The 13581-nt window shown below is 35.1% G+C and overlaps 1 protein-coding gene across 3 annotated transcripts; it reads left to right on the plus strand.

The window, feature by feature from the left end:
- The first annotated feature begins 3380 nt into the window (after positions 1-3380).
- On the plus strand, positions 3381-13191 carry LOC123321423 (KN motif and ankyrin repeat domain-containing protein 2-like). Of its 3 annotated transcripts, XM_044909009.1 has the most exons (10): positions 3381-3519; positions 5695-5771; positions 5831-6021; positions 7082-7238; positions 8198-8406; positions 8661-9958; positions 10784-10999; positions 11074-11518; positions 11709-11909; positions 11985-13191. In XM_044909009.1, the coding sequence occupies exons 2-10, from the start codon at positions 5726-5728 to the stop codon at positions 12183-12185; spliced, it is 2964 nt and encodes a 987-aa protein (XP_044764944.1). In that variant the 5' UTR covers positions 3381-3519; positions 5695-5725; the 3' UTR covers positions 12186-13191. The 3 variants fall into 3 exon arrangements, with proteins under 3 accessions (XP_044764944.1, XP_044764945.1, XP_044764946.1); XM_044909010.1 differs by lacking the exons at positions 3381-3519; positions 5695-5771; positions 5831-6021 and adding an exon at positions 6431-6469; XM_044909011.1 differs by lacking the exons at positions 3381-3519; positions 5695-5771; positions 5831-6021 and having other exon boundaries at positions 7172-7305.
- The last annotated feature ends 390 nt before the right edge of the window (positions 13192-13581 follow it).

The following is a 13581-nucleotide window of genomic DNA, read 5'->3' on the forward strand; positions in this document are numbered from 1 at the left end:
CCAAAATTCCAAATATCTGACACTGTTTAGGAGAAAATAATTCTTTTTGTTTTTCCACTTTTCATTTTCGAGTTGACTTTGGAGAGCTCTCTCGAGTGCAATTCTCTATTGAATTATCGACTGTTTGGTTTTCTAGAATCTTCAAAACAAATTCTATGCACTCCATACCCTAAGACAGTAATAGAACATCCCAATTTTCAGACAGAGTAGCAAATAGGTCATTTTAGGGGGGTCTAACCCCTTGCTCATTTTTGACCCAAAAAATCGAGATTTTCGAAATCGAGTTTTTGTGCTAGGGTGGAAGCCTAGGCAACGCTGATTATATAACCGGAAATCCCAATTGGATCAGACGAATATAACAGGAGATATCGCAGATTGAAAATTGTAATTTTTTAAAAAATGCCATTTTCAAGATGAAAATCTAAACGAACGGAGATGGGCTTTCGAAATTGCTCGCAATAGATTCAGCGTGTCCGAAAACCTATATTTCCATACCAAAATTCCGAATATCTGGCACTGTTTAGTAGAAAATAATTTTTTTTGTTTTTCCACTTTTCATTTTCGAGTTGACTTCGAAGAGCTTCCTGGAGTGCAATTCTCTATTGAATCATCAACTCTTCGGTTTTCTAGAATCCTTGAAACAAATTCTATGCACTCCATATCCGAGGACAGTAATAGAACATCCTGATTTTTAGACAGAGTAGCAAATAGGTCATTTTAGGGGGGTCTAACCCCTTGCTCATTTTTGACCCAAAAAATCGAGATTTTCGAAATCGAGTTTTTGTGCTAGGGTGGAAGCCTAGGCAACGCTGATTATATAACCGGAAATCCCAATTGGATCAGACGAATATAACAGGAGATATCGCAGATTGAAAATTGTAATTTTTAAAAAAATGCCATTTCCAAGATGAAAATCTAAACGGACGGAGATAGGCTTTCAAAATTGCTGGAAATAGATTCAGCGTGTTCGAAAACCTATACTTCCGTACCAAAATTTCAAATATCTGGCACTGTTTAGTAGAAAATAATTCTTTTTGTTTTTCCACTTTTCATTTTCGAGTTGACTTCGAAAAGCTCTCTGGAGTGCAATTCTCTATTGAATCATCAACTCTTTGGTTTTCTAGAATCCTTAAAACGAATTCTATGCACTCCATATCCGAGGACAGTAATAGAACATCCTGATTTTTAGACAGAGTAGCAAATAGGTCATTTTAGGGGGGTCTAACCCCTTGCTCATTTTTGACCCAAAAAATCGAGATTTTCGAAATCGAGTTTTTGTGCTAGGGTGGAAGCCTAGGCAACGCTGATTATATAACCGGAAATCCCAATTGGATCAGACGAATACAACAGGAGATATCGCAGATTGAAAATTGTAATTTTTAAAAAAATGCCATTTCCAAGATGAAAATCTAAACGGACGGAGATAGGCTTTCAAAATTGCTGGAAATAGATTCAGCGTGTTCGAAAACCTATATTTCCATACCAAAATCCCGAATATCTGACACTGTTCAGGAGAAAATAATTCTTTTTGTTTTTCCACTTTTCATTTTCGAGTTGACTTCGAAGAGCTCTCTGGAGTGCAATTCTCTATTGAATCATCAACTCTTTGGTTTTCTAGAATCCTTAAAACGAATTCTATGCACTCCATATCCGAGGACAGTAATAGAACATCCTGATTTTTAGACAGAGTAGCAAATAGGTCATTTTAGGGGGGTCTAACCCCTTGCTCATTTTTGACCCAAAAAATCGAGATTTTCGAAATCGAGTTTTTGTGCTAGGGTGGAAGCCTAGGCAATGCTGATTATATAACCGAAAATCCCAATTGGATCAGACGAATATAGCAGGAGATATCGCAGATTGAAAATTGCAAATTTTTGAAAAATGCCATTTCCAAGATGAAAATCTAAACGAACGGAGATAGGCTTTCGAAATTGCTTGAAATAGATTCAGCGTGTTCGAAAACCTATATTTCCATACCAAAATTTCAAATATCTGGCACTGTTTAGTAGAAAATAATTTTTTTTGTTTTTCCACTTTTCATTTCCGAGTTGACTTCGAAGAGCTCTCTGGAGTGCAATTCACTATTGCATCATCAACTCTTTGGTTTTCTAGAATCCTTAAAACGAATTCTATGCACTCCATATCCGAGGACAGTAATAGAACATCCTGATTTTTAGACAGAGTAGCAAATAGGTCATTTTAGGGGGGTCTAACCCCTTGCTCATTTTTGACCCAAAAAATCGAGATTTTCGAAATCGAGTTTTTGTGCTAGGGTGGAAGCCTAGGCAACGCTGATTATATAACCGGAAATCCCAATTGAATCAGACGAATATAACAGGAGATATCGCAGATTGAAAATTGTAATTTTTGGAGAAATGACATTTCCAAGATGAAAATCTAAACGAACGGAAATAGGCTTTCGAAATTGCTCGCAATAGATTCAGCGTGTTCAAAAACCTATATTTACATACCAAAATTCCGAATATCTGACACTGTTTAGGTGAAAATAATTCTTTTTGTTTTTCCACTTTTCTTTTACGAGTTGGAGTCACTTGAAATGTCATCAAGACCGAACAGTTGCACCGAGTAGGATGAAATTTCGAGATTTATTACTTGAAGGGTTACTCTTTCAGAATATGTATCGCACTCACATCTACGATGATTTTCCTGGAAAATGTGCTTGATCTTCGAGAAAATTCCGAAGAAGATGAGGCACGTATTCATGGATTTTCGTCAAATGAATCAACACTTTCGATAGGGGTTATTCATCAACAGTTTTCAAAGGTAGCATTTATTTTCTGAAAAAAAATTAATAACTTTTAGCAAAACACGTGTACTGGTTTAATAAGTCATCCCAGTAAAAGTTTCAAGTTTAATTAAGGATTAGCATTATCAGCATAGTATGCGATTTCGACATTCCTGAATCCGGCTCTGAACCGCTGGTAGATGGGCGACACAGTACCATTTTCTGTTCTCCCGATAATCAACCTGTATCTAGAAGTGTACGTTTTACGCTATGCAAACGACGACGCGTCATAAAGTATCATTATGCCATCAGGCGTACATTTTAATTTTATCTACGACACAAATAATTATTTCACGTCGGTGTATTCAAAACCTCCAGGTCTGAAGGCAGAGAACTGGCGCAGAAATAACTCACGCAGCGCTGGAGGGAATGTACGACTGACTCTACCTCGCAAATGGTACTGGATCTCGCCGTGCTGGAGATGGAGCCCCGAATGCTCACAACAGTTGGCTTTTGTTGGTCGGCGTAACTTAAATTCATCCCACATTGCGATATTACGTTGATTATAGAATAGCTAGAATGTTGGATCTCAGTTGTTGCAGGTAGTCCATGCTCGTTAGTACTTTGTGATGGGGTCGTTGACGATGTGCTAGGTAACATTTTCAGTGAGAATATCATGTGAATCCGTCCAAATAAACGCGAAAATGACGATGGCTAAAGTTGAACGTGCCAAAGCATTCGAGGTAGTGCAAGAACTGCTTCTTCAGAATTAGGTAGGAGTATGACTTTCAATCAGGAGAATCCTAGTTCATATCTTAACATCAAAACATCGCAATATAATATCTATTTTTAGCGATGAATACGAAATTATAATTATATGTACAGTTTAACCAGGCTTTCATGTTTCCTTATTCTCAAGAAATCAAAAAGTTGTGTATTAATGCATTATCATCAGTTTTCATATTACATAGTATAGGTAGGTAAATTAACTGGGGCACTTCATCTCCACGAGAAGGTGAACGAACGAAACAGCCTCGACCCAAAAATTATCGAATATTTATTCGTCGTTTATTTCCAAAGTTGTATCAAAAACGAATTTCTAATTGGTAACTTATCAATCCCTCCTAACTATACAACCAATTCATTCATGACTGAAATTAATGAGGATTGAAATACACGTGCTTTAAAGCCGCCACCTGTTGATTATCTTCAGCAACATGCTCCGTGATCCTTTTCAAACTAATTCTTTTATGGGTCAACACAATTTCTAATCTAATTTAATTAAAACCTATCGTAGAAAGGTATATAAGTGAGCTGAATTGGGGAGAATACACGCCTTTCAACGAAAATATTAAAATTTAAATTCCATACATCAATCGAAATCAAAACGAGTTTTTTTGTGGCTTCTCATATCCAAATTAGTTGCGGACGAATTACATACATCCAGGTACCTCCCACGTATTATTAAGTAGGTTCAAGAAGAAAGAGAGCAGGTAATGGCTTCAATGCATCCTACACAATTTTGCGTAGGCAAACGATGCTTCTATTCAATCCATATTTATAATTTACAGAGGTACAGATGAATTCCTTCGATGTAACCTCCATATTGACCTTTGAATTTATCATTTTCATCTTCAATTATAAATCACGAAAACGACTGGAGGTAACTCGATGGAATTTGATTCAAAAAACCATTGCCAGTACCAACACTAGCCGAATCACCCCACCAAAACCGGAAGCATACTACAATTTCATTAGCATATCATTACGCCAGGTACAAATTTTATTGCTCTTGCCATAAGTTATGCCTGTTTGGTATAGTTGCTGTCAAAAGACATTACTTGAAACTTTTGTAGTGATAGCGAAATGGGATTTGGTCTAGAATTCATTACAAATTTATCACAAACGACTCAGCAATTTAAATCCCATTTTGATCTTTCTAAAGACGTCAAACCTCTTCGATATCAAATATTCTTCCAAGAGCGACTACTATCACAGTAAAAAATAACAAAATAAATCGGACTGGCAGAAATCTACAATTTCAGTCTACCAAGGAGAACGTACTGTAGCGTTCTCCATGGTGCATACTAAAACTGTAGATTTCTGCCACTCCGATTTAGTTTGTTATCCTTCCTTGTTGAACAATCTTTATTATCATAGTGTAATAACAAAGAGAAACCTCTTTGGTAATATAACATGAAGCAGGTTGTTATGACCCTGCAGCATGACAATAGTAGCTCCTTGGAGTACACGACCTCAGAATATTCGATATCCTTAGAAAGATCAAAATTGAGATTTGAATTGATGATGAGTTTTAATGAGTTTGTAATAAATTCCAGTCCAAATCTCATTTCGCTATCATAGTTACTTCAAAAGTTACAAGTGGGTGGTGTATAGCTTCAGATAGAACCTACACCAAACTGGCATAACTCGAGAATAACAAGTGCTTTCGGTTTTGGCAGGGTGATTTGGCTGGTGTAGATCTAAGTCACTCAAAAATACAGGGACTATTGTATTTGGACGATTTGTATTTATAAAACATCCATTCCTAATATTTCTACCTTCGATGAAATGTACTGGAATGATTCCTATGAAATGAAGTATTCATTTTATAGGCGCAAAATACATATGTATATTTGTAGTAGATATCAAACACTGATAAAAGTCTTAAATAAGCTGCATAATACAGTTAGAAAAAATGTGTCTGTAGGAATAGCACAGTTTCTTAGTGTGAAATATTCTCTACATCCTGAACTGAAGGATATATCAATGTGCGTCAAGTAAATATGTCGTGATTTAATTTATAGGTACACGAAAAAATGGTTAATCTTTTATCAGTGATAAAATTATTGATCTCAAATGATGTTTTCTAATAAATGTATCTGAATAATCGAGCTCCGTTTGATATTTACTATTCGCGGACTAAACATGTCGTTATTCTGTTGTAGGATACCTAAATCTGAAAGATCTAGCATCGAAATGTCGCAGTCGAGATACAACTATTCGTCATCAACGAATAACTGGGGTAAGTTACTTTATTTACGCGTGTATTTCGGATATGAACTCGCTTTCATTCGCTTCTAGGATATCCATTGTATTTGTGTGACTGCTGTCCCTACGGATATCACATTGATTTGGATTTCGTTAGATATTGCGAATCCATCAGCAAAGATGCAGATTGTACGGGTTCTATCAAACGAAGAAGAGACAGAAGGCGACAACGAAAGTCTATGGAAGTACTCTTGGGTCTCGAATCCATAGCAGATCATTATGAGGTAAGTTTTCTTAAAAATCATCATATCCAGGTATACGCACTCAAAGTGGATTGAAAAAATTAGTAAAAATACCGTAAGACTCTTCGGGATCATTTTAATGAAGCATCATCGAAAAATAGCAGGCCTCAACTAAAACAAACAGTTTTAACCTCCGCTAGAAAGCTGCCGCTTGTTGACAATTACGGAGAATTGCGTGTTTTGAACGAAGTTCATTCAAATGTAGGTATTATTCGTTTTTTTAGAAACAATAGTTTGTTTAATTACGAATGGTGTTCGTTCAACCCGTATGTATTCTACAAATTGATGAATTATACTGCACAGCTCGTTCGATAAGCTCTTCAACGTGAACAAGGGAATCAATTAAAGGTTTTAGTGTGACGGTGTGCACTCTCACAACGTAAAGAAATTATTCACGAAGAAATTAATGATCTTGTTCATCGAAATTCAGGTGAGAATCACAGTTTTCTTTGAAAAAAAAATAAAATCCGGACTTTGGTTACAATCGCAAATTGAAATTTTCACTCGAAAATAAATGGCTATATAGCACAAAACAAATCGAGGTTATTTTGGAAGAATAAACGCAATTACTGGAAATAAATCGATTAAATTTGGTACGAAAATCAGACCTATTTGAGAAATAGAAAGAAGAAAAAAATTCGAAAGAGGTATCATTGGCTCTGTTCTCATGAAACATTTTTCAATCCTCCCAATGAGAATTATAAGAGCGCCCCGAGCATCATATCCATTTTCTAACGAATTGTTATATACAGAGTGGGATATCGAAAACGAAACAGCAACTCTTCAATTTTTTTCCTTTTGATCCAATCGTTTTGAGATATTCAAATTTAAATTTCATGCAAAATCGGTCATTTCGTTTAACATGCTGTGTGAATCAATAAAATTTTCACTAATTTATTCTATGTTTTGAAAACGTTTTCATATAATTAGGTTCTGCCTAGTTTCGTTTTCAATGGCCCACTCTGTATATCAGTTTCGAACAAACTCACAAGAGATAGCAATCTTTCAAATGAAAGAGGTCTTATCTCGTTTTTGTTCCCAGAAACAACCCGAACCAATATCACCAATTCTTGAAACGGAGAATCGCCTGCTCCAGAAGCAAGACAGCTTCGATAACGTCATCGATGATTTCGAAAAAACATTTCAAAGATCGAACGTCAAACTGTCGCACAATCTTCCAGATGTTACCGCAGTTTCAGGTGAGATTTCATGACAAGTGTTCAATTTAAGTTAAAGAATAGTGGCATTTTGATAACATGAGAACTTGTAAGTACCCCTTTATTCGTTATAAATAAATATTCTATCGGAAATTTTTGTCAATGAGATTCTAATTCTATTCTAGTTTTTTTCTAACTCAAACAAATATTGATGTCTGCTGAGCATTAATGATAATTTCGGTATTGAGTATCTCAATATTCCATATGTCGAGGAAATTACATGAATTTTCTAACCTTCTATGTATTTTTCAATATCGATTGGCAGAATTTAAATTGTGTCGAAAGGGGGTTATTAACAGCTAGAAGTTCATCGACCCTTGATTTCGAATGCTTAATAATTTTGATATGAAAGTGTACAAAAATGATGTTATGATGTCAATAGTGGGTGAAATTGAATTAAAAGAATTATCATTATTGTGAGAGGGCACAGACTTACATCTGAACAGTTGTCGTTATCTAGTGCATAAAATCTCGTGAAAATTTTAAAATTAACGCAATACCTACATATGAAAAAGTTGAAACAATACTTTCGAAAGTTATTTCCGATGTCTCTCTAGGAAACTGATGTAGGTACTGTATCAACTTCGATTCGAATGGAGACTGAAAATGAATTGAACAGCCGAGTTCCGGTAGAAATAGAGCTCAAGTCGCTCAACCATGAGAACCATCGCGTCTGTCATTTTCCATGTTTCACTTTCATTCTCACAGTTTTGGGTCGGTACTTTTATTCAGCGGTACTCCCGATGTGAAAATGAGTGAAAATTGCCAATATGAAATATCGATTCACAATGTCTATAAATCAATGCTGGTATTTTTGTGTTCTATATTTAACAAACTAGTTCTGAACATTCACAACATCGTATTGGTTGACGTCTGGAATAATCCAGACACAATATATAATGCAAAGTTACTCAGTTGTTCTTGTGGAAACTTTCGTGCAGATATCAGGAGTCCAGTGCCTTCGGAGGTCCGATCCGCTCTTACTGGACGTTTGGTATTGAAAAAAACTCCGCAGAGGGAATTGGAATCATCCAGCGAATTATGTGCTTTAACTCCAAGAGCTTTCAAGGCCATAAGAGAACAAATGGCCCTTAGCTTAGAACGTACTAGGCAATTAGAGGAACAAATAAAACAGTTGCCAGCTCTCAAAGTGAGTACTTATACCTAAGCATTCGATTTAAATACTAACACCGGAGAATAATTTCGATACAGCCATCTTTACCGTGAAATATTTCCATTAATAATTCCGTACCGGATTCGAAACAAATCTTGCATATTTTCATGAAATATTAAACTTGGTGATACAGTCAGATCTGATTAGATATCTCGAATCAATAGGAAACATTCTACATTCGAACTTTCTGAACTTTTCTTGGCGAATCTGACGAGTATTTTTATTTATAGATTCAAATATCAACTTTGGAAGACGAAAAAGAACGACTTTTGCAAACTATCGATAATCTCCAGCAAAATAGCGATCAAATTGGCATAACTAAAAAATTTGCTACTTTAGATCCAACTTCTACCAGAAGGAATAGATCGAGTAGTTTCTCGTGCACGGATAATCAATATGATCGTGGCTTCAAAAGAAAATGCCAAACACCTTCAACAAAAGAAATGGGTGTTTCATGTTCTGTACTGACGAGAAATGTAGGCGTAGGAAATCAAACACTCAGTAGAAGGCATGCATCCACTTCAACCGATATTGATGCTGTTAATTACGCCGACAAATGGTTCGGAGAAAAATTGAAATTTATGAACGATCAAAATGAAAAGGTGAAACGAAAGAGCATGACTAAAATTCCGATGATCAATAAAGCTAATCAAACTTTCACGATAAACTCTCATAACCAGGAAACACAAACGCCTAAATCTCAAATAAAAACAAAAAATGACAAATATATTCAGACTGTACAACGAATAGTTGCTAAAAGAGACCAAGCAACAGTAGTCAAGCCAAAAACGATAGATTTCGGTATCCAAAAGTCCATCGAATCCTACAATATTGGAGTTTCGGATGACACCATAACTGATATTAACTGCGACAAATGCGAAGCTGTTAAGATAAGCGTTGGTGTAGGTCCAGAAATCAAAGAGGATCAATATGTAGCGCCTATTTCATTAGCTTCCTTATCCTTTCCAAGAAGTAAGTCTTTCAATTTAGGGGAAGACAAAATGGATTTCAGTAGGAGAAAGAGGTCTATTTCTGTCCAATATCAATATAAGCCTGACATTTCCACAAAAGGTTCACAGTATGAACCTTCTAATGTGTCCAGATCCTGCCAATCAAGCATCAAGACACATTCGAAAGGTACACAGTATGAATCGAATAATATGGACAGTAGCACTCAATTCGATGAAACTTTCGTTGTTGAATCGACTCCTAAAAAAGATAGCCATAAAGTAGAAACTCAAACCGTTGGATGTAATACTTCATGGGAATCGCCTGCGATTAATATTTGCTCAGAATGCCGCGAAAGACGAAAAGACCATAAGGAATTCTCGAAAACAGAAACGTCTCAAAAAGAGAACCTCAAAGTAGAAGACAGGAAGAAAGAGGAATCGAAGAAGAAAGACGGAGTTGTAGTTTCAAGAATACCCAAACCACAATTAACGCCTACTTCTGAGAGGAGGAAATTCAGAAGGCAAGATACTTACACAAAAATCAATGCTTCCCCCCCACCAGAGGAATATGATGCAGAGTAGGTACTTGATTTAAGTCCATCCTAACATAAAATAAAATTTTCAGATGGAAGTCTATTCAAAATCTAAAATATATCTAACTGAAAAACAAATATCACGTTATTACTACGTATTGTAAGTATCGTTTGTAACTGAAGTTTTTTTGTTTGCTCCAATACAGTAAATACACCAAATAACAAACAAAATCTACAGTTGGAATAGAGAGAATTTGATTACTCTAGAATTTTTTTTTTATTTATTTGACTCCATTCCTCAAATCTGCTGTTACAAAAGATACTACCATAAAAAATTGGTAGAAAATACGTGATATATGTTTTCGAATCATGATCGACTACTAATCTTTTGTCCACTGAATAATAATCATTCAACACGTTTCCATGTTCTGAAATATTCTACTCGCGATAAGGGAATTGTGGGAAAGCTAATTGTACCTTTGATTCCGAAGGAAAATCAATAAATTACATCATGTTTCCGAAACTCCGAAACGCGCTTGCGGCCTACATTTGTTAGGTACACCAGCTATCACCAGAGGGTAACAACTGTTACTCTTTGCTATCGCTCAACAGACTCAGAAACTTATTGGATTTTCATCCATGTGACCGTATTTTTATAGCATGGTTTTATATTCTCTTCTAATACACACGACAACGAATGTTAGTTTCAAAGAATAAATTAGCTGATAAAAATGGACATTGTTCTTATATGCACCAACATATCATTCTGACCAGGTATTGTGAAGTTTTAAAACCAACTATTCCTTTACCCCCTTAACCAATTGATTTCCACTTGTTCGAATTGAACGACTAATGGAAAAGCTCTTTCAGATTATCAGGATTGGACTTATCAAAATCTTCAACATCAATAAACGCCTTGGAAAGAGTGAAGGAAAAGCTCAAATTTCCAGAGATTCCAAGTGAAAGCATCTCGCACAATGATATCAACCATCAATCAGTCAGTAATTTGTGTCACCCTCCAATTGATCGAGAACCTATTCCATCCACACCATCCCTGGCATCAATCCACTCCATACATCGAAAAAAGTGAGTAAACACTTCATATGAGATTTTCATACAAACAATATCAAGGTTGTACTACCATTCAATTCCTTTTTCAGAGCTATGCCTAGTAAAGAAATGCAAGGTGCCATGAAGGTTCTCAATGATTCATTGCAAAAACAGAGCAAACTACCCAACAACCACAGAGCAATTGATATTATTCAACAAGAATGGTTTAAAATCTCCGGCGTTGACACTGCCAATCCCCTAGATGTTGAGGACTATTTGGATGCATTCGAAGACATGTCTTCAATGCTCCTGGACTGTATAGTCAATATGACGGATGCCAGTGGAAATACTGCAATGCATTACGCTGTATCACATGGGAATTTTGACGTTGTTTCGATCCTACTAGACTCGAAAGTTTGTGATATTAATAAACCCAATAAAGCTGGATATACGAGTGTGATGTTAGTGTCATTGGCTGAAATCTGCTCACAAACCCATGCAAATGTGGTCAGAAGGCTGTTCCAAATGGCTGATGTGAATCAGAGGGCAAAACAAGTGAGAGGTTTTTTTTTTCTTAGAAAAAGATACACAACCAGAGTAAGAACTTTTTCAGAAACTAAAAAAGACCACCAAAGCAATACTGCTTTTTCATTTCATTCAAGCCTTTTGATTAGAGAACTGTTCGACTATTCCCTTCCAACCTGATATGAATGTAATACTAATATCAATCATTACAATGTTGCAGCATGGTCAAACTGCCCTAATGTTAGCAGTAAGCCACGGTAAACTTGACATGGTAAAGATGTTACTAGAAGCAGGGGCTGATATAAACATACAAGACGATGATGGCAGCACAGCCTTGATGTGTGCAGCAGAACATGGTCATATTGAGATAGTTAAACACTTCCTGAGTCAACCAGATTGTGATTCTACAATTACTGACGTAGTGAGTTTCTTGTTCATTTCAAAAAATATTAAAAAATTCTCATTTTTAAATTGACATCATTGAAATTTTTCTCAGGATGGAAGCACAGCTTTGAAAATAGCCATGGAGGCTGAACACCGACCAATAGGAGTCCTTCTGTATGCTCACGAACGAAATTTAATGGTAGCTCATGGACACAAACACAAGAAAAAATCTACGAGCCCTAAACCTCCGTCTTCGCCACTTTCTATTCGACATAGCCATAGTGCCTTGAACAACATCAAAAGTAGTAAATAGATTATATATATACATATATCCATATATTTTACAAACTTGTTAAATGTTTCCTAAGATTCGTCCAACGTTTAGAGATTATATTGCATCAACTCCACAAAGATGAAGCACAATATTAGTATAACATGTAGAAAAAATTGTAATGTAGTTTACTTCATATCGAAATTATATTAATTTGAATTTATTGAACTATGTCGACATTCTAATATTAAACTTCATCAAATTATCTCCGAAAAAAAAGTTAATGGGACAACAATCATTATTTGTAATTATGCATGTGAATTTCAAAAAGAAATATTTTACTTTCGATCGACTGACACGTATTTCCATTGGAAATCTGAATACATTTTTTACAGAAATCTCCATATCATTCCTCGTCTTGTAATAATACCTTTCTTAAGCTCAAAATGCAGAAAAAAGGTTAACGAAATGTTATATAATAGATGTGATAGTGTTCAAACTGAAAATATATTTTGGTCTAAACTGTACTTGTTAATAAAGATTATAAAGCGTAGTTGTTCAAATGTAATAGACGGTTTACTGATTACTACATCATATTCTGTTTATCTACCAAAAGGGATTTGTTGTATTTTTGACTCAAACTGTGACACCCTAAATTTCTATAAAGTTTATATGAAAATTCCATATGTTTTCATATTTACTTTGGGATGTTCTCTTGACAGGAGATTTATCAGTAATTCATTTTTAATTCTTTATATCTTTGCAAGAAGACTGGATGTAAATTTCTCATAAAATTATACAAATACTATTTTGTAGATGTGCTCAAAATGATTGATTGCCAACTGTTCATGTGAGTATGTTTTTGTCTTCTTTCTAACTTCCTCGTATTTTACTCATATGTATTGGTAATCAAAAATTTTTATTCCTTAGACTGAATATGAGGACGGCATAACTAGTCCTCTTTTTTTTTGAAGTCCTAATTACTGTATTCGAGAATTTTTATATGTAATTTATTAAATTTATTTGTGAATATATATACTTCAAAATGCGTTTCTGTTGTTCGACGTATATTTTCGAAATCTGAAGAAAGAAGCTGATGATAAATGATTTCTTGTCAAAGATTAGAACACTTGTATTTTGAATTTCCATGTAACGAACTAAACTCGTTTAGTGGATTCAAATCAATTACCGGCAATAATTCTTGTCAATTATACCTGAAAAATAAAATTTACTAGCATTTTATTTCGATATCTTTATGGCATATCATTTTGTCAGCTGAAATTAATATTTGTTGATTAAACACTTTTTTAAATTATTTACATAGTATCAATTAACCCATGATCCCCACCAATTCCGAGGAATTATGCGCAAATATAATAATTGTTGAGGTAAAACTATCGATAAATATTCGATCTAGGAGGACTCTGCATCTTCTAAA

Source organism: Coccinella septempunctata, chromosome X (assembly GCF_907165205.1).
Source record: "Coccinella septempunctata chromosome X, icCocSept1.1, whole genome shotgun sequence".
NCBI lineage: Eukaryota > Metazoa > Arthropoda > Insecta > Coleoptera > Coccinellidae > Coccinella > Coccinella septempunctata.

Coding starts and splice junctions, on each gene's coding strand:
- LOC123321423 (XM_044909009.1), top strand. CDS start 5,726: ATGTCGCAGTCGAGATACAACTATTCGTCATCAACGAATAACTGGG. Junction 8,407..8,660: donor AACAGTTGCCAGCTCTCAAA/GTGAGTACTTAT, acceptor TTTTATTTATAG/ATTCAAATATCAACTTTGGA. Junction 11,519..11,708: donor TGAATCAGAGGGCAAAACAA/GTGAGAGGTTTT, acceptor ACAATGTTGCAG/CATGGTCAAACTGCCCTAAT.